At 32.9% G+C, this 19,320-nt stretch overlaps 2 protein-coding genes across 14 annotated transcripts in view; both read left to right on the top strand.

The window, feature by feature from the left end:
• The window catches only part of LOC137634743 (ATP-binding cassette sub-family G member 1-like), a 397,250-nt gene extending 384,986 nt beyond the window's left edge, over positions 1-12,264 (top strand). For all 7 annotated transcript variants that reach the window (XM_068367239.1, XM_068367238.1, XM_068367236.1 and 4 more), the window contains 9 exons: positions 591-736; positions 1,126-1,364; positions 1,695-1,823; positions 2,164-2,396; positions 2,556-2,724; positions 3,575-3,675; positions 3,921-4,076; positions 5,089-5,207; positions 7,414-12,264. In XM_068367239.1, coding sequence (XP_068223340.1) covers positions 591-736; positions 1,126-1,364; positions 1,695-1,823; positions 2,164-2,396; positions 2,556-2,724; positions 3,575-3,675; positions 3,921-4,076; positions 5,089-5,207; positions 7,414-7,639 — 1,518 coding nt within the window. In that variant the 3' untranslated portion in view covers positions 7,640-12,264. The remainder of the gene's footprint in view (positions 1-590; positions 737-1,125; positions 1,365-1,694; positions 1,824-2,163; positions 2,397-2,555; positions 2,725-3,574; positions 3,676-3,920; positions 4,077-5,088; positions 5,208-7,413) is intronic.
• Positions 12,265-15,241: 2,977 nt separating this feature from the next.
• LOC137634914 (serine/threonine-protein kinase fused-like) overlaps positions 15,242-19,320 on the top strand; it is a 66,446-nt gene continuing 62,367 nt past the window's right edge. For 2 of the 7 annotated variants that reach the window (XR_011042584.1, XM_068367467.1), the window contains exons 1-3: positions 16,086-16,260; positions 16,415-16,511; positions 17,973-18,239. The gene's annotated coding sequence lies outside the window, so the exon portion shown is untranslated. The other 5 variants (XM_068367463.1, XM_068367465.1, XM_068367466.1 and 2 more) reach the window with 5 other exon arrangements.

Raw genomic sequence — 19,320 nt, 5'->3', positions numbered from 1 at the left:
GTTAGAAGGCATGTTTTATTAACAATCCCAATCGTTTCCCTGGAGTTCATAATGTTTATCATTAGTCATTTATTTATAGAAATGGGATTGTGGTTGACTGAATATTAAAATATTAATGGTATATATAAACCTCAAGCTAAAATGTTCAAGGATAAATATGAAATGTGATTGTATAATGAAATGTTAATGGTACAGTATACTATATATGAATATTTAGTGGATAAAATATTCATTGAGAAATCAAGTTATGTATGCAATTCATTAGAATTAATTTTTACAAATTAATTTAATTAAATTTAATGTTGTATATGCTCATGTGACAGAATCACATCACAGACTTCAATAACATGAGTTATATTAAAGATAATACAATGTTTATTATGTTACATTGTATTTTCAATTGGGTGTTATTCTGTTGTATAGTATCTCATCAATGGAAATTTGCATACTGAGCTGACTGCAAAGTAGAAAGAATTAAAGTACAGTACAGTAGTTTAGTACGTTACTACAAAATATCAAACATTAAAAACAAATCTGGTTGTCTGTCATAGTACAGTAATGAAATGTCATTGGTATTGTTTTTTTTACAGATAAATGAAATTTTGGAGACACTAAGTTTGACTGAATGTCGAGACACCAGAGCATTGAACCTCTCGGGTGGCCAGCGCAAGAGGCTCTCAATTGCCTTGGAATTGGTTAATAACCCACCTCTCATGTTTTTTGATGAGCCAACTAGGTAATTAATGTCTATTCATGAAAATCTCTTAGTATTTTGTCACTGTTATGTACAGTATAGTATTCAATGTAAAGTCGAATCATTACTGAAATTTAACACTGCTGAATTGTATTTGTCAGTGAAACTTAATAAAATGTTTCCATATGGAAAGAAATCATTCAGTTTATCTAGTAAAGGGCTACAAATTACTTGGTTTGATGAACTTTTCATTAAAATATGAATCTGTGTCAATAACTCGATTAGGTTTACCTCCAGATAATTACGATACACTACTATTAAAACTTGAACAGTGCAATATTACATTATTAAAGCAAGTAAGGGTCCAACGTTGAGTACTGTCTCTATTGGTTGACTATTACTGATGCTTTAAAGCTTATCTTCTTCAACAGTGGTCTTGATAGTAGTAGCAGCTTCCAGTGCATCAACTTACTGAAGACTTTGGCCCAGGGAGGACGTACTATCATCTGCACTATTCATCAACCATCAGCCAAGCTATTTGAAAAATTTGACTACCTTTATGCATTGTCAGAGGGGCAATGCATATACAGAGGAGCAATTCATGGTCTGGTACCATTCCTCGCAGCAATGTCATTGGAATGCCCTTCATATCATAATCCAGCTGATTTCAGTAAGTAGCCTTTACTAACACCTTCAAATGAATAAATACTGTATTGTAATTTTAATACATTTTTTATTTCTTGAAAATTTTCAAAGAAAAAATAATCATAATGAATTATCCTCTTGTTAATTTGATGTAAACATTAGGACATTAACAAACCTTTAGAAAAGACATCTACTTATATAGGTAATTAATGAAAATGTCCAATAATAGCATCTCCATTCCTGATGGATATTAATGTATCATTTAAAAATAGAAAACTCTTGTAGTAGTAGTTACTCTTATTTAAAGCAAAAAGAAATTTTCAGTTGAATCTAAATCCATATTTCTTTACCACAGTGATGGAAGTTGCTAGTGGAGAGTATGGAGAGTTCACCCACAAGCTCACAACAGCAGTAAGATGTGGGAAGTGTGACAACTTAGGCCCAGACACCCATCTTGGAGTTGTTGCAAAGCAACACACTATAGGTATGTGCCACAAACTCATAATAAGTAGTTCCATTCTAGTTACATGAAATTATAAAAAAGATGTTTTAATATGTCTTTCACTTCTGGAATACTTACGTGTTTATAACTGGAAATATTATTTTTATTTTGTATGCTAGATTGTGCCTTTTAGGTCCCAAGTTGATACCCCTTTTCTTCTTTTCCCAAGAGAGTAAGCCTGCAATCTTATCATGCTCATCAGGTTTTCAGATTTTATTACCCTAAATTCCCATATATTTCTATTGTAGTTGTTGATAGTAATATTTGATATTGCTATGAATTATGAATAACAGTATAATAACAGTATAAAATTTGATTTCAGCAAATGAAGATCACAGAGAATCTGGAGGAGGAGGAGGTGGCGGTGGTGGCGACAGTGGCGGAGGAGGGGGAGGTGGTGGTGATGCAAGAGTCAATATTCCTTCTACGAGGCATTATTTATTGGTATCAGAAGATGAGAGTATTGATGATATTCCTAACTCCTTCCCAACATCGGGTTGGAAGCAGTTCGTCATTTTATTCAAGCGTACCTTTCTTTCAATTATCAGAGATGGGGTAAGAGTGAACTCTTATTCATTGATAAGAGTGATGTAGATATTGAAGAAATTATATTCTGTAAATAATATTTGCTCTGAAAGCTATAACTGTAGATGCTAAGGTACTTTAGAGAATTCTACCTGATTTTGAAAAATAATAACTAACTTTTCTCAACAGATGCTGACAAAAATGCGTATCTGCTCTCATACACTGATAGGTCTTCTCATAGGCCTTTTGTATTACAACATTGGCAATGAGGCAAGCAAAGTTTTCAACAACTCAGGGTGCTTATTCTTCTGTATGCTTTTTCTTATGTTTACTGCCATGATGCCTACTATTCTCACATGTAAGTACTGAAGTGCCATTTGTAGAGACTTGTAAATAATGTTATACTATAGTTGCTATATTTTAGGAGCCTAGCTTAAGATAGTAATTTCCTAGCAAAACGCTACATAAATAAACTTTTAAGCATTTGACAAATACTGTAGTAAAGAAGATCAATAAGTAAATTACTACTCATTTATGGAACCACATAGTTACTGTAGCACTTTGTATTTGCACCAAATTATACTTCACTTGAAGGCAGCATTCCTGAGCAACGTTGCCCAAATTCCTAAACTTAATCTAAAATAAAAATTTAGATGACAAAAGATGTAAAACAAAGGATGCAATAGCTGATCATAAAAATATATGTAAAGTACTGTAATCACAAAGGTTGTGATTACAGTACTTGCATACAGTTGTCTTGTAATGTAATGAGATGTACAGGCATTATGATTGATTGATTATCAGAACACAATAATCTGTACATAAACTGTGATCACAGAATTAAACGTTATTCAAATCTAATCTGAAAACACCCTAGTATCTAGTACTGTACAGCATGGAGTATTGATAATTTTATATCAGCACTATTGTTATTTAAAGAGATTTATCCTCTGCACTTGGCAATAGAAGTCACATACTGAATATGGATCAGTATCTGACCTGACATTCCATAATTTACTCTTTTCATATTGAAGGACTCAGAATCTGCTCCGGTGCTTTTATACATCTTCAAGACAAATAAGTTGACTACCACTGCCTTAATTGTAACCTGACAATATGATGTGCAATAAAAATAATTTGCTAGACCTTGATAAGCTTTTAACAAACATAAATTTGTATATTAAATTTTTGATCATTTGTTTTTTCAGTCCCTTTGGAGATGAATGTATTTATTCGTGAGCATCTTAACTACTGGTACTCCTTGAAGTCGTATTACTTGGCTAAAACTATGGCTGATATGCCTTTTCAGGTAAAATCGCTTTTACACTCAAAGCAATTTTTTTCTTTTAACTGCAATATTACTATATAATACCTGTACCAATGTACGAAACACAAAATAAGCAGCAGAATAACCACATAAAAGAAGTTCACACATCAGAGTAGATGAATAAATACTGTACAATATACAATGCAGCATCAATATCATAGCATAAGACTTTAAAATTAACTTTCTTTTGATTGTACAGAGTATTCATGATGAAATATATTTTACAGGTTATCTACCCTCTCTTGTATGTGCTGCTGGTATACTTCCTGACAGATCAGCCTCTTGAAGCTCACAGATTCTTCATGTTTACCACTATGTGTATCATGACATCGCTTGTAGCACAAAGTCTTGGCTTGGCAATAGGTGCCTGCTTAAATATACAGGTGAGATATTTTATGGAGTCGGAATTTATAAGGAATAAACAATAGTATCTGATGTTCTTAGCAAATAGTTTGAAGTGAAGTAAAATAGAATCTTGAATGACATTTAATCTTGTAAGCTGGTGTAATAATACCGGTATCTGTTACTAAGAAGTTGGTGTAATACTACTTGCTACTAGATAGGAGTGAAGTTTTAAAAATAAGCCATTGCTAATCTATGGTCAGGTTTACATGCAATCTATTGCCTAGCCTTAGTAATATTTTGTAGTTGAAATTAATAACCAAAATAATTTTCACAGGATTTTCTTTTGTTCTGAAATTCGGCAGTTATTCTTTTCATTTTACATGTAGTATAATTTTAGTGGATATTTCCTTGCACATACATGAGATTAGGTTATTGCTAGCATTCATTTGAAATGTATATGGTTTAATAACATTTCAGCTTATTTCTGTACATTTCTGAAGGCTTTCAGCTTTGAAGTTTTAACATTAGTTCATTCATTTTAGTGACTTGGTTTAACATTTCATGAACACAAACCTCACCTACTCATCATGATGCAAATCAATGTTGAGATTGAAATCTATAACAGGTGTCAATACTAGTTAGTCTCAAACTGCATTGTCAATCTTACCTCTTATAAATAAATGATAATTTTAACTACACTGATCATTTATTCTTCAGTAGAATTTTTGAAATCTAACTAGATTGCAGCATTCTCTCCAGGACAGACAGAGCTTGCAATCATATAAAAGTAATAGTGAATAACAATATTAAAGTTTAGAAATCTGATCGTGCGATGTAATCGACCAGTTGATCTGATACATCACCGATAACAATAAAAATTCAGTCCTCCTCAAAACTTATGAAGTAAAAATTTAACTTACCAGATCAAGATAAAAATAGCAATTTTAAATATGAATTCTTTTTACAAGAAGCAAGGCTCTTGGGAACTATCATGTCCCTTACTAGACTTACTTTTCGTTAGATTCTTTGTAATATAAAATCTTTTTACAGGGTGCAGTGTTCTTGGGACCTATCACGTCCATACCAGTTCTACTTTTCTCTGGATTCTTCGTAAACTTTTCCACCATTCCTATATACTTAAGATGGATAACTTACATATCCTATGTAAGGTGAGTAAAAACTGTAGGTTTTGAATAGATTTCATAAATTGAGTTGTAAGCTTGTTTATTTAGAATTTTATAAAATCAGTTCGATTATAGATATGAAGCTAATTTAATTGATCAATATGACTAATTTTCATGAAATTTATAAATTTATTTCAATACTGTACTTCACTTCCCCAATATTCATAATCTTTATCCTTCAAGCACGATCTTTGCAAAGAAAATTTTTAAAAGAATTATTCTGGATTAAGTAGCCACATAACATTGTATACACCCCCCATCACTGGGGTAAGTAGCTAGCATTCACTATTGAAGCAGACAGGACAGAATTTTTGCAAATTTTTACCCTGCGACAGAACTTATGCTAGGTTTCAAAAACTCTTGTGACTTTATTAACTTGTTTTCCACCATAACTTTTTTTCTTGTTTGTTTGTATTAGGTCTTGAGCTTTCAAGACATTTTTCAAGTACTTTTGCTTCTCTGTCTGGTTTTGTGGCTGCCCCAAAATTTTCATCTAAACCAATGACAAAAATTATTCCTTGGTTTTAATTGCTGAGCTTCAAGGTTAATAATTCATCTACCTGTACCTCAAGATGTGATTGATATCTCTCCTACTCAGGATCAGATCTCTCTTAAAGCAGACTAATTCAGCAAGGTTCAAGTTATATCCTGCTTGTGAATGAAAATATTAGGGTGGACACATGTTGATCAGTCATTTTCACCTACACAGGATTTCTATTAATCAAGATAAGTACAGTAATAAAGAAGTTTGTTAAGGTCTCATGAAAATATCTTTGGTAGCAAACAGCCAATGAGAAGCCCTAGCTTGGTTAGGAGAAACCCTAAAATGGGCTCATTTGTACAGTTCGAAAGAACTTTTGTCCTTATTGCTTTCTTTGACAGAAAATCTACTCTCTCTTTCTTGAAGGGGTTTAGAAGAGATTGGTAATCTCTAGGAAAATTATCTTTTCCATTGTTTGGCTCTAGCTTATAGATAATTACTGAGGTCTCTGCCTTTAAGGCTCAAGGTACTGGTATTTTACCAATTACCTTGATAACACATCTACCAGAGGTATCAGGGATTTTTTTCTTGCTGTTTTTAATTTAGTATTGAAGAGAAGAGAGCAACATTTATATGAGCAATTTGGATAAAGTCGTTTGATCCATTTATATTTCAGATAGCAGCGCATCACAAAGTTTCTAGCAGAAGTTAGCTAGTCCTATTTTTGCAAAGGCTACAGATACCCTTCTGCTGAAATTCCATTCTCAGTTTGAACAGACTTAATTTCTATTCTCATTATTTTTGCTCGACCAAAGTTAAATATCCTTTAATTATTTTGTCTAATAGCAAGCAACCCAAAGTAACAGGTTTGGGCACTCAAGCCCCAATGGGAGGCAAATTTTGCTGATAAGCATTGTCTTCAGGGAGTACTGTATGTATTAAGCTAACCTTGTTGATTCTTTTATCAACTTAGAAAATTTATTTGATGTACAATGTCTTAAAGACGTTGTTTCTTTCTGCACACACAGCTTTTTGGACATTTATTCTCCATTATCTAGGATTCTACTGTAGGTGTGAGAAAATTCATGAGGATTGTCTTTGTTGGAATACCTTCCAATTTCACTTTGTGTGTTTTTGCCTAAGCGGAGCTTTACAGGTTTTTATATAATTATGGCTCGAGTCGATGTCTACTTCTCATTGCAGCATACAGCTTTTCTCTACAATGTATACTGTATATACAAGGAGCATCATTTTATCCTACCGACTGTTTAAACCTTTTTACATAGTCTTTAACTGGTATAAAACATGAATACCAAACCTATTTAAACATTATTCCATTTTTTGTTGACCAAGTGGACATGAGTTTTTTTATAGTTTATTTATGACATATTTGTTTTTGATGTTAATAGTTTATATATGACATTCTGTTTTGACGTTGTTACTTCTTTTACAGTGGTTTATTGTTAATTTATTCTCTTCATTTATTTATTTCCTTATTTCCTTTCCTCACTGGGCTATTTTTCCCTGTTGGAGCCCCTGGGCTTATAGCATCTTGCTTTTCCAACTAGGGTTGTAGCTTGGATAGTAATAATAATGATAATAATAATACAGTAATAATAATAATCCTCACCACAAATGCATTTTAAATTGGGAAAATCTTGCTTACAGTACACTTACTGTACCACTAAAATTAATTTTTCACATTTACAGGTATGGATTTGAGGGAACTCTTCTCAGTATATACGGGTTTGACAGAAAGCCACTTCACTGCTCAGAAGCTTACTGCCACTATAAATCTCCCAAAAAATTCCTTGAGGAGATGGATATAGCAGGAGCAGAATTTTGGATAGACTTCTTGGTGCTTTTTGTATTTTTTATTACATTACGGACAATTGGTTATTTTGTACTGAGATGGAAACTTAAAGCAGAGCGCTAGTTTTGTTATTATTTATTGACTTTATTTTAGTTTGATTGGTCAAATGGTATTCTGTGAAATGCTCATGTATTAATAAAACAATGTAATTTCATGCCATTGTTTCAGTTGCTCTGTATGAAAAGTGACATTTTTGAAAACTTTTGCGAGGCAGAGCTTTCACTGTGGGTGCCTGATGTAGTGATAATTTATGAAACTGAATACTTATGACCAAACTAAAAATGTTTAGTCTTTCATGTATGTTGTCCATTTCAATTATAATTCAGTTAAAGTTTAATGAAGGACTATAGTTTAAAACTTACTACCTATAAAATCTTCCTAATAGTGGAAATACTCGGCAGTGTTAAGGAAATAAAGATGCTGGATTACACACACCTTGAAAGTTGAAAATGAAATAAAAGGTCGTCGTCTTCCAGTTGTGGCATTGTAAGAAATTGGTTTATAAGGTTCTCAGCGTGGGACTCTAATTCATTAGTGATAGTAACAAGAAATGTGATTATAAAGGTAATTAAGTTGGGGAGAAAATAGAAATGCTGGATTGAATGAATTATACTGAAAGAAACTAAAGCTGGAAAATGTTCTTGAAATAGGGGACAAATGTCTGAAAAGTTCTGCCAAGGCTTTGAGTGTACTTTCTGTCAGTGCAACTTGAGACTGAAAACCTAAACCTCAGGGTAAAGAACACTTCAAAAATAAGTGATAATCTGTGGCTAAATTAGGATACTCTGGAACCTGGCATCATTTGGTGTGTGTTGAAGTTTTCTGAGAAAATACAGAATGTGAACTGCATGTTAGATGCACTAATATCTGTTATGCATGAATCTGCACCAAGTAATTATTAAAATACATTTTAAAAGTTTTTAAACTACTGTGTAGTTAAAAAGTGACTCTTTAAATCTCAGCAATTAATAGGCTATATAAGCAGTAGTAGTTTGATCAGTACAACATTTCAAAATTCACTATAAATATTTGAATATCATTATTTGAATTTAGTGACATAAAGGAACAAGACATTAAGTTCAAGACACTGAATTTTAAATTTGATTAATGTAACAACACAATTCAAATTATTTGCTCAACCACAAAAAGTTTTATATTATGCAATGAAAAGAACAGTTTTAAATAAATCAGTTATATTACCATACATATAAGCTTGTCAGTCTGCACTAGAAACTTTTAAAACTTCTTTATTAGCTATATTAAGGATTGTAGACCTGTGCCCAGCTTAGTTTGAAAATATGGAGAGTACAGTACTTTCAGAAAACTACATAATGGATGTTTATTTTGTTTTCTTTTTTACTTGTGATAGTGTTGGTGATAAAACATCCTAGCTTGTAATCTGGATTAATTAGGGTACTGTAGAATATACCAGTGTCTAAGAGGCAATTGGTATAATAGTGCCATAATAAGAGGCAATGCAACAAATAAATGCTGTTGCATTAGATTGCTACGTAACACCAGTGTGGTAAAATTCTTTGGATACAGGACTGCTTTATGGAATGTCCTTCAAGAAGTGATAAAACAATAATGCATACAGTACACTTGAAAAGGTTGAAAGTAGTGATATTGCCAAGCAAGCAAATAAGCATATGTAAGCTGAATGCCTAATTCCCCCAAGCCTGTACAGAAATATTATCTTGAGTGGCTTGTCTTCCGTTTTTGAATCAGCTGCTTTTAAAGTACAGTTGGCAGTTTGCAAGCTTATGTATGTTGGCCTTCTCCTAAACAATATAGAGTTTTCAAATTTAGGAGTCACTTCTAGTCATCAAAAAAAGTATTCAACAGAATTTTTTAATACTGTACAGTACTGAAATCAAATGAATTGAAATAATCTGCAGCTAAATTAGAGATGCAAATTTTCACAATGCTACCTGTATTCAAAGATTTGTTACATAAGTGATAGTATTATTTTAGCTGTACTGTATTTTACAAATATGGAAACATCGTTGTCAGTCAGTACTGTACATGATGTCCACTTATTGTATATACTAAACAAAAGTTTAAAACACCTGGATTATATTTTTGTTTTAAAACACCTGGATTATAGAGTTTGTTTTAAAATTTTTGTCTTAATTGGACCTAGAAACTTTTACCACATACACTGTAAAGTATTTAGAGGCCGTAGTACTCAGCCTTGTAAAACTTGACACCAAAATATGTCCGCCCTCATGCTCAGTGGGTCATAACACATGGTAGGAAAGCTGCTAAATTCACTTCAAATAGTTTTTCGTATTCTCAGGATCAGTCACATGATATTCTCATGGGTCATTTATCCTAATAATAGCAAATATTAAAAGTAAAATTTCAATTGAGCTTACTAAATACCGGCTATGACCTCAAAAAAAATAATATACATATAACTTAAAAAAAAGAACAAAATAAGATTTTAAAAGAAATAACTTTCGATAAAGTTATTTAAAATTTTACATTCAGTAACCTCTTCATAGAGAAATTCCAAAAATTCACTTTCAAAACCATTTACAAGAAAAAAATTTCTCTTTAGAAGAACTATGTTAGAAAAGAATGCCATGTTCAATAAACTATTTGGGAAGAAATTTGGCTTCAGGTCCTACATTCGACCTTTCTTGAGCTTCTTATTTACTTTTAACCTTTATGTATAGAAATCATTGCCAGGTGGTTGTTATTATTAACTCTATGCATTGTGCCTCTCATGTATAGCATGTAAGAACTTTAAAGAACACACACACATTCTCTGGGTCCATTATTCTAGACGTGACAATTTTAGCAGATTACAGCCATAAAGGTAGTCTTAGCAAGGCTCTTTTTTTTCATTTTTTCTTTCATAGCTTCTGGGTAGATTTCAACAAGCATTTGTATAGCATTTGGAGCCTCTATTTTTCTGATATTTTGTTTCTGCAAGCATGTTGCATAATTCAAGAACTCTTATAAGTGAACTTGTGCCTTCTGAACTCCTTTATGAGAGGCACAATCTCTAAAAATGTCACATTTATACTTAGTCAAAATGTAGGCACTCTGTCTCATTGATAAGTAGCTGTGATGAGTGAAAGAATGCGAATGATTATCTTACGAAGTGTAAATAATTTTTTATTAGGTATGTTCACATCATCATATTCATAATAAATACTATTGGCCTAAAAAAAATTATAATGATGCTATCTACAGATTCTTCTATATAAGTAAGTAAGACCATTACTAGAGTGTCAAATGGAAACCCTAAAAAAAGTTTAAAAGTGCATATAAATAGCCACTACCTATGTTTGATATGAATTAGAGTAAAGAAACCTAAGAAGTCTAATATTATTTCAGTAATTTAAAATCTGATAATGTATTAGTTATCAATATCTGGAATTTGGAATGAGAAAGGTTTTGTGACGAGCTTGTTTAAAACTTTCCGTAAAGCCACTGGACATTTTAAGTGAAGTTACATATAGATACGGAGATTGTAAGCACAATATTCACTGAATTCTGTTGACTTTTCATTGCAGTTTTAAGATGCTTTTTAGTTTCATGCATCTCCAGTATTCTGAATAGAACAGTATACTGCCTTTAAATTATTTAAGTGAAAAATAAAATTATATGAACAAAACAAAATCAAGAATTGATGGAAAACCGTTGAAATATCAAGTTGAATAACAAATAAAAAAGAATCTGTACTTCAAGTTAGACACCTTTCTAATATTGCCATATCCATCCCATTGCCAAAATAGACATTTGTTCCTGCTTTGATATCCCACACAGTACAGTAATTCTTTTTGTACATTTATATAGATTGCTATTTAATGTAGTTCCAAACAGCGGATACTGTATCTTGCTATTAATTTTTACATATTTTCTTTTATTCTAGAAGCAAACTCGTCTAATACATCTAAGTGCAAAATGAAGTCAATGCCTTTTTTTACCCCCTCCTGAATGCCTGAATACAGTATTTGAAGCTATAACCCACAAAGTGTAGGTGATTCACATAGGCCTATATTGGTCACTATCCTCAACTTAGAATCATCTTTGATCATTTGTCATTGAACGGTTTGTCAAAGAATGTTCATCCCATTTATCATTGTCATTTGGATATACCATAAATAATTTTATTACAACAGACAAAGAGTACACCGAAGAATGTGATTTGTCAACATTTAATTCCTAACCCTATACCATAAATTCTTTCCTTAAAATGTAGATATGGTAACAAGACTTTTTGTTGATTCTTTTGTATGTTATATTCCACCAATGATCTTGAAAAAATTTACAGTATAAATTATATGTATAAAATATATATATTTTTGTCTACTTTAATCTCTTCAATTTGCTGAGCATATCTTGTTTTAGTTGAGAAAAACAAGTGCAGTATACAATGTTTTCGTTATTTTTTTACAAACTATAAATAAAGCTTCTGCAATATTATTTCATGCATTGGGCACATCTTATTTCATTGTATATAATGTATAACATAGACATTGTATCAGCATCAGTATTTTTGTTAGCAGTACCTCTGTTGTTTCTTTTACAAGATTGGACACATTTATACATAAATGCAAATCTAAGATAACCAGTATTTAACTAAAAATGTGTTCACTCTTTACGAACAACTAACTGGTACTACTCTACGCAGTGCATTTATTACAATTATTAGAATAAAGTACATTATCATATTTTTGGGTATTATTTATTCCCAAGCTGAAATTGTTAAATAAGGAAACAAACCATTACTGTATTGTCTAACTTCTAGACTGCTTGACCTTGAGAAAATATTTCAATCCCTTCAACTTCCTGATTTTGTTAAGTAGTACCATACATATTACAAATAAAGAAATCAGGCATTATTTTTATGAAAGACCCCTGATGTTCACATTGGTTCTACGTGAAGGTGTGTCGACGTCTACCTCAAAATGAAAATTTTCTGTTCTCTCCCCTGCAAAATGCTCCCTCCCCTGGAAACCACCATAATATCAGATATTATAGTAACGACTAACTAGTCATTAAAAATATATTACCTCTTGTTTTTCAGAGTTGTTGTCTAAGATGACGTCCTTATTTCGCTCCTTGATACAAATATAATTTTGGTAGTTCATTGTAAATCACTATGTGATTCAGATTTTTCTCAGCTTTGTGTAAGGTAAACTGATACCAGATTGTGTATGAAGAAATGGTGTTCACTCACAATCCCACTTTGGAGCTATATCAGCTGTTAGTCGACTTCTCTAATTAGTAATTAGAATGTTAAAACGTTTAATAACACCTTTACCTTTTGCATTTAATTCAGGGTAATCTAGAGAAGACCGAGAATACTAGACTAACTTTCTAAGTTTTGCATAGCAGTTCTATATCCTTCTTGCTTAGCTTTGCTGATGGCCGAGGTAGTACTGTAGAGTAGATGATTGCATCCAACCTTTTTTATACCTTTATTATGGCAAGAATATTTAATCAAACATTTTTTTTTTATAAAGCTTTGGGAAGCTAAAGGTTCATGTTTTGATTGGTAGTGAGCTTGGCTCAACTAGAAATTTTCCTTGTAAATTTTTCTCGGCTGCTAGATGCATTAATGTAAGTGCCAAATTAAATCCTTTCCTAGAAGGTGCATAATGTACAGAAACTTCGCTTTTGGTAGAAAATCCAAATAAGTTAATCTTTGTACCTTTCTCTTTAACATCTCAAGTCTCGCCCTCAGAAAGCTGGCCATCAGAAATAAAGAATTTCCTCAATGAAGATATTTTCCACATTAGGGAATCACTGATAGGTTAAGTCTCTTTTTATAGTGCCGAAACAGGGAAAACAACAACTGGCGTAGGACAACACTCCATGCAAAAAAGTCACCACAATACATTCAAACACTGGGGTTACAAATAAAAAAAAAGATGTGAAAATTTTGCACCTCTGGTACCAAAATAGTGCAATGTATAAAAAAAAAATAACACAAAAATTTTGATATAAAACATTATTTGAAATATTTCATATACAGACATTATTTTCTGCAAAAGTGATTCAAGAGATATTTAAGAAAAAAAAATTTTTTTTAAAGCTAGCAACCAAATCTAGGGCAGTGGAGGGGTGCAAAAATAATTTTAAAGTACTGTACAAATATAAAAAATGTGCCCTTACCAGGAATGCTATGTGAAACGTTAGTAATGAGCATCACAGAAAAGAAAATAAGACTAAAAAATGTAGAAAATTGAGTAGGCAGAAACATTTTAGGGGAACCACCATACGCAGCAGTACAGTAGCTACTCTTTGGGCCCTTGCACATAGGCCACTTTTATGTGGATGGTGGCTGCCAGTTTTGTGGTGAAAAATGATACATGTGTCTTCTTAGATACCCACACACAAGCAAATTTCTAGTAGTGGGTTATTCACAGCTTCCCACTCAAATTTTTTTTTTGTGACAGCCACCATCCGCTGGAAAGTGTCCCTTGTACAGTCAGCCTTAGGAGCGAAATAAGAATGTCAGAGATGAAGACTACGATAACAGGTAGTAGGTTGGCCAGGGCACTAGCCACCCGTTGAGTTATTGGGTTCTTTGACTGGCTAGACAGTACTACATTGAATCCCTCTCTCTGGTTATGGCTTATTTTTCCTTTGCCTACACATACACCGAACAGTCTGGCCTATTCTTTCCACATACACCTAACAACACTGAGCTTACCAAACAATTCTTCGCTCAAGGGGTTAACTACTGCACTGTAATTGTTCAGCTACCTACCTCTTAGTAAGGGTAGAAAAGGCTCTTTTAGCTATGATAAGTGGCTCTCATAGGAGAAGAATACTCCAAAATCAAACCATTGCTCGCTAGTCTTGGGTAGTGCCGTAGCCTCTGTTCCATGGTTGTCCACTGTCGTCTTGGGTTAGAATTCTCTTGCTTGAGGGTACACTCGAGCACACTATTCTATCTTGTTTCTCTTCCGCTTGTTTTGTTAAAGTTTTGGTTTCATTGTAGTGTATTACATGGCAATGTAACCTAGGATTCTAACCAAAGTTTTTATAGTTTATATAGGAAATATATATTTTGATGATGCTGTTCTTTATTCTATTTTTCCTTGTTTCCTTTCCTCACTGGGCTATTTTTTGCGTTGGAGCACCTAGGCTTATAGCATTCTGCATTGCCAACTAGGGTTGTAGCTTAGCAAGTAATAATAATAATAATGATAATAATAATACTGTGGATTAGAGTTCTCTTGCTTGAGAGTACACTCAGACACACTATCCTATCTTATTTTTCATTCTCTTGTTTGTTTGAAATTTTTATAGTTTATATGTGAAAATGTAATTTAATGTTGCTACTATTCTAAAATATTTTGGTAAATATATGATACTTTAATTACTAGCGAAACTGAAATTCGCTATAAGAAATTGTTTTGTGCTGGCTAGTATGGTATTTTTCTCAATATGTTTAATAGGGGCTGGGGCATAATAACTTATCTATCGGTCGATTAAAATCTGAGAGACTGAAGGGGACTTATTGGACATGCTTGGGTTCTGTGCATTTACAATGACATATCTGTCAGGTATTTTTTTTTCTTTTTAACTAGTTAACAGCTAACAAGTACTTCTTCAAAAGTTCCCAGATGTTCAACAACAACCATGTTTTTTTACCCTCACAGTCACAGTCCTCACTCATGATTCATCTCACCTTCTTCAGTTTCAACTTCACCACCATCACATAAAGACGTCTCGAGGAGGGATTCGGGAACTTAAGTACATCAATCTATTTCGAAATTTAGTGTGATTTCATGTATGTCGGCAATTGATTATGATGGAAATGCTCTCCATCAGTGTAAAGCTATCGTTACTCATGTGAAATTAAAAAAAATAACAGCGAAATAATGCTTCAAAGGTCCGATTCTGACTTAATTTTTAGGGAACACCTGCACATTTTCTACTGCAAAGCTTCTGTAAAGATTGCCAAAAAAAAAAAAAAACTTAATCATAAGGTAAGGAATTATTTGAGATTTACTTTTGGTACTTTTTCGTAATGTAAGGATTTATTTATGATAACTTAGTCATAATGTAAGAAGTGATTTGTGATTTACTTTGTAACCTGGGAAGGGGGATCCGGACAGTGGTTGTGACCTGGGATGGGGGGTCCGGGGGGCCTGCCCCCCAGTTAGGGGATGTGACTTGGGAAGGGGGGGATCCAGGGGCTTGCCCCCGGCAATGTGTTGTAACAACTAGGTTAGGTTAGGTGGGTTTGTAGGTTCTGTACCCTTCTACAAGTCTCGAAAGTGTTAAATAATCACATTTTGGCCTGTTTTCAGCCACTTTCATGAACCCTGTATTTTTCCAACGGTTATCTTGTGCTTATTTTGCATTTCTGACCATTATTATTGCTGCAAATCACTCTTTTATGACTTTTCCCCACCAAAAAAAGGGGGTAATTATGAAATTACATTCAATCGCTCTAGCTACTGAGGAAGGAGGTTTAGATTTTTCAGTTTTTGGGAAATTGGTTATCTGTTTATTTTTGTAATGGTAATTTTATAATTGACGGAGATAGTCTCTTATAAGATGTTTTTATGAAATATTCTGATTTCCAAATTGTTTTTTATTAAGAATGCTACGTCATTAGGACGTCATAATGAGTAGGATGAACTTTAGGTTTGTCGTCAGAAATCAGAATGACCGGTTGGTTCATTTTGTTCGCTGGTTTGAGTGAGGTATTGAATAACACGTGCTAATATCCTATATTCAAATAACTACAATTATTATATCGAGTTTAGATAGTGCCTTAACTGAATGACTGTGGTTCGTATTTTGTAACATTTCAAGTATAATGTAATCATCCGAAATAATAATAGCATATTTTGCCAGGATTCTACAAGCACAAAAGACTACAACGGGGTAAGCAACCTAAACCATAATGCATTTGAGAAACAACAAAAATATAAGTACACAAAAAGGATCACTGGTAAGTAAACCAAAAAGCAAAACACAATGTGCATTCATAATTTAATTTTTTTTCCAAAGGATTTTCCATTTATTCTTTCCACACAGTTACCCTTCACAGCTTATTTGTAAGACATGTTCCTCAAAGTAACATTTAACAGTTCATTTCCAGAGTGATAGAATTTTAGATTAACTTCTGGACAGATGGGACATCAATATTACGGAAGCCATCAGATATAAATTTAGCAAATAACAAGGAATTCACTTAAATTTAAAAGTTCAAATTTGCAACAAATGCTCTTATGTTGAACATGCTAGCATAAATATAACTCTATAATTTATAGATGAAAAATCTGTTTTAATGTTGTTACTATTCTTAGAATATTTTATTTTAATTGTTCATTACTTTCCTTTCCTCGCTGGGTTAATTTTTCCTATTGGAGCCCTTGGCCTTATAACGTCCTGCCTCTCCAATTAGGGTTGTAGCTTAGCTAATAATAATAATAAAGAACGAAAACGCTGAAGCAAATATGAGAGCCGTTACGAAGCCCAAGCATTGATTTAAACAACTTGAACTGAAGTAAAAGTAAAAAAAAAAAAAATAATGGAATAGCATAACGTGTAAAAAGGTGACGCTATTTCATAACATCAGATGACAAACGGTTAGTTTAAGTAGTGGAAGATCAAATACGAGAACCATATGGGGAATGCTTGGGAAAAAGTTTCATAGAAATATGCAATAGATATGATATTAAAATGGAAGAAGTAAGAGTATAAAACGCAATCACCCCCCCCCCCCAAAAAAAAAAGTAAAGTGGCAAATGAAATTAAAATAGAAATAGAAGAAAAGAAAGCAGAGATGACCAAACTGAGGTTTGTGAACAGTAATGGCAGAAGAGATTACTTAGGAGAACTTAACACTAATGAGGCAGTAATAGTTATGAAAACAAGGTTAAATATGCTAGAGTTAAAAGAAAATTATAGAAATAGGTATGATTAGAATAGACTGTGTGTTGTGTAGGGAGGCAGAGGATATTACTGAGCATATTTTTAACTGTAATGAGATAAGAAAATTTAGAAATAACATAGATATAAGGAATTTAGAAACCCCAACTGAATTGGTTGCCCGGTAAATTTGATAAGTCCTAGAAGTTAGAGGTATAAATATGCAAGCTGTGCTGTCTGTGTAATTTCCTGGTTCCTTATTGCTCACTCCACAAAATAGGTTTGATTGCACTCTATCGCTTTATAGATAGGTGCAAAACTTCTAAGCTTATTCTTATTATTGTTATGAAGCTTATATTACCTTGTACCTTAAATAAATTAATACAGTAATGAGATTCTCAATCTTTAATTGTATCCCATTCTACCTTGAAATTAGATAGGATAACACCTTGCTATCATCAGTTTTGGCAACATATTGGGCTCAGTTTGGACTTCTTAAATTCTTAGGAGGTAACTAATAATAATTAATTTTCTGCAGATTGCAGCGTTTTGCACCTACTACGCCTCTAGTAGTGTGGCCACAATCAGTGTTGTGGAGAGAGCAACGAGGAACCTGGAATCTAACCAAACTGCTTGGATTCGGAAAGAATTACAAGATTTACCAGGCTGCTTTCCAACAGTACATTTTAGTTTTGAAACAGTTTTTCCTCCTGGTTGCATGTTCCACTTCTGTGACGACAATCGTAGTGTTTTGAAGAGAACTTAGTATGGGGTATAATCAAGTTCCTTAGTTGCCAACATCCATGTAAGTATACTGCAGTACCCTCCATTGTAGTATCAAGTAATATTATGTGCTCTTCTATATAAATTTGTATACCATCTACAGGGTTCGTAGTTTGGTTAGGTCTTTGTTTGAAGATCGGCGGGCACAGGTCAGGTTAAGTATATAATACAGTTCTTCAATTGGTAAAATTATAGAACAACACAATACTACACTTCCAAGAAAAAAAAGATCGGTAATGTGTATTGTATTACAGGGTGTGATTTCGAACAGAAAATATTTGTTTTCGTACAGTAAATAACGTGATTTAACCAAATTTGACCTTCATTGCAACCGCAAACAAACAGATCAACCAATTCGACTAACTTTAAGTTGCCGAATTGGTTGCTGTTATTACGGATGAAATTAAGGTGAAAACCTGTTATATCACGTTATTTTTTACAGGAAAACATATATTTTCTGTTAAGATTATTAAATATAATGTCTTTTATTGTATATATTTTGTTAAAATACTTAAATATAATGACGTTCAAATTTGGTGTCACTTCACTCACGTATGTACTGCGAACGGTAACATTAGCAACGTTACGGTGATACACAACGTTACCAACGTTACGTTGGAATTACTAAGGTTAGCAATGATACGGTATTATTATCGTGTGTATTTTAAAGAATTTTTCCATATACCCTTTACACAATATATAAAAAAGTACAAAAATGGTACAGAACCTAACAAACCTACCTAACCTAACCTAGAAGTTCCCGGGTCACAAACCCAATATAATGCCCTTGGTTATATCACTTCACTCGCGTTACGGTAACGTTAGTACTGTTACGATAACATTATATATAATGGTCCTTGTTTCGCCATTAGCTTGCTTCGCTCGCATGAAAATAAGACATCAAGCTCGTATGTACTGGCTAGTGGTAATGTTGAGCTGTGCACACTAACATTAGTAATGTTACGATAACATTACCAACGTTAAATGTAATGGTTCTTGTTCCTCACTTACGATCACAGGAAAATAAAACATCACCCTCATATGCATTGGCAATTAGTAATGCTGAGCTTCGCACTCAAACAAAATATAATAAAACTAACACA

The sequence above is a fragment of the Palaemon carinicauda genome, chromosome 45 (genome assembly GCF_036898095.1).
Source record: "Palaemon carinicauda isolate YSFRI2023 chromosome 45, ASM3689809v2, whole genome shotgun sequence".
In the NCBI taxonomy this organism is placed as follows: Eukaryota; Metazoa; Arthropoda; class Malacostraca; order Decapoda; family Palaemonidae; genus Palaemon; species Palaemon carinicauda.
The sequence above is the reverse complement of the archived record's forward strand: the minus strand, read 5'-3'. Positions and strand labels throughout refer to the sequence as shown.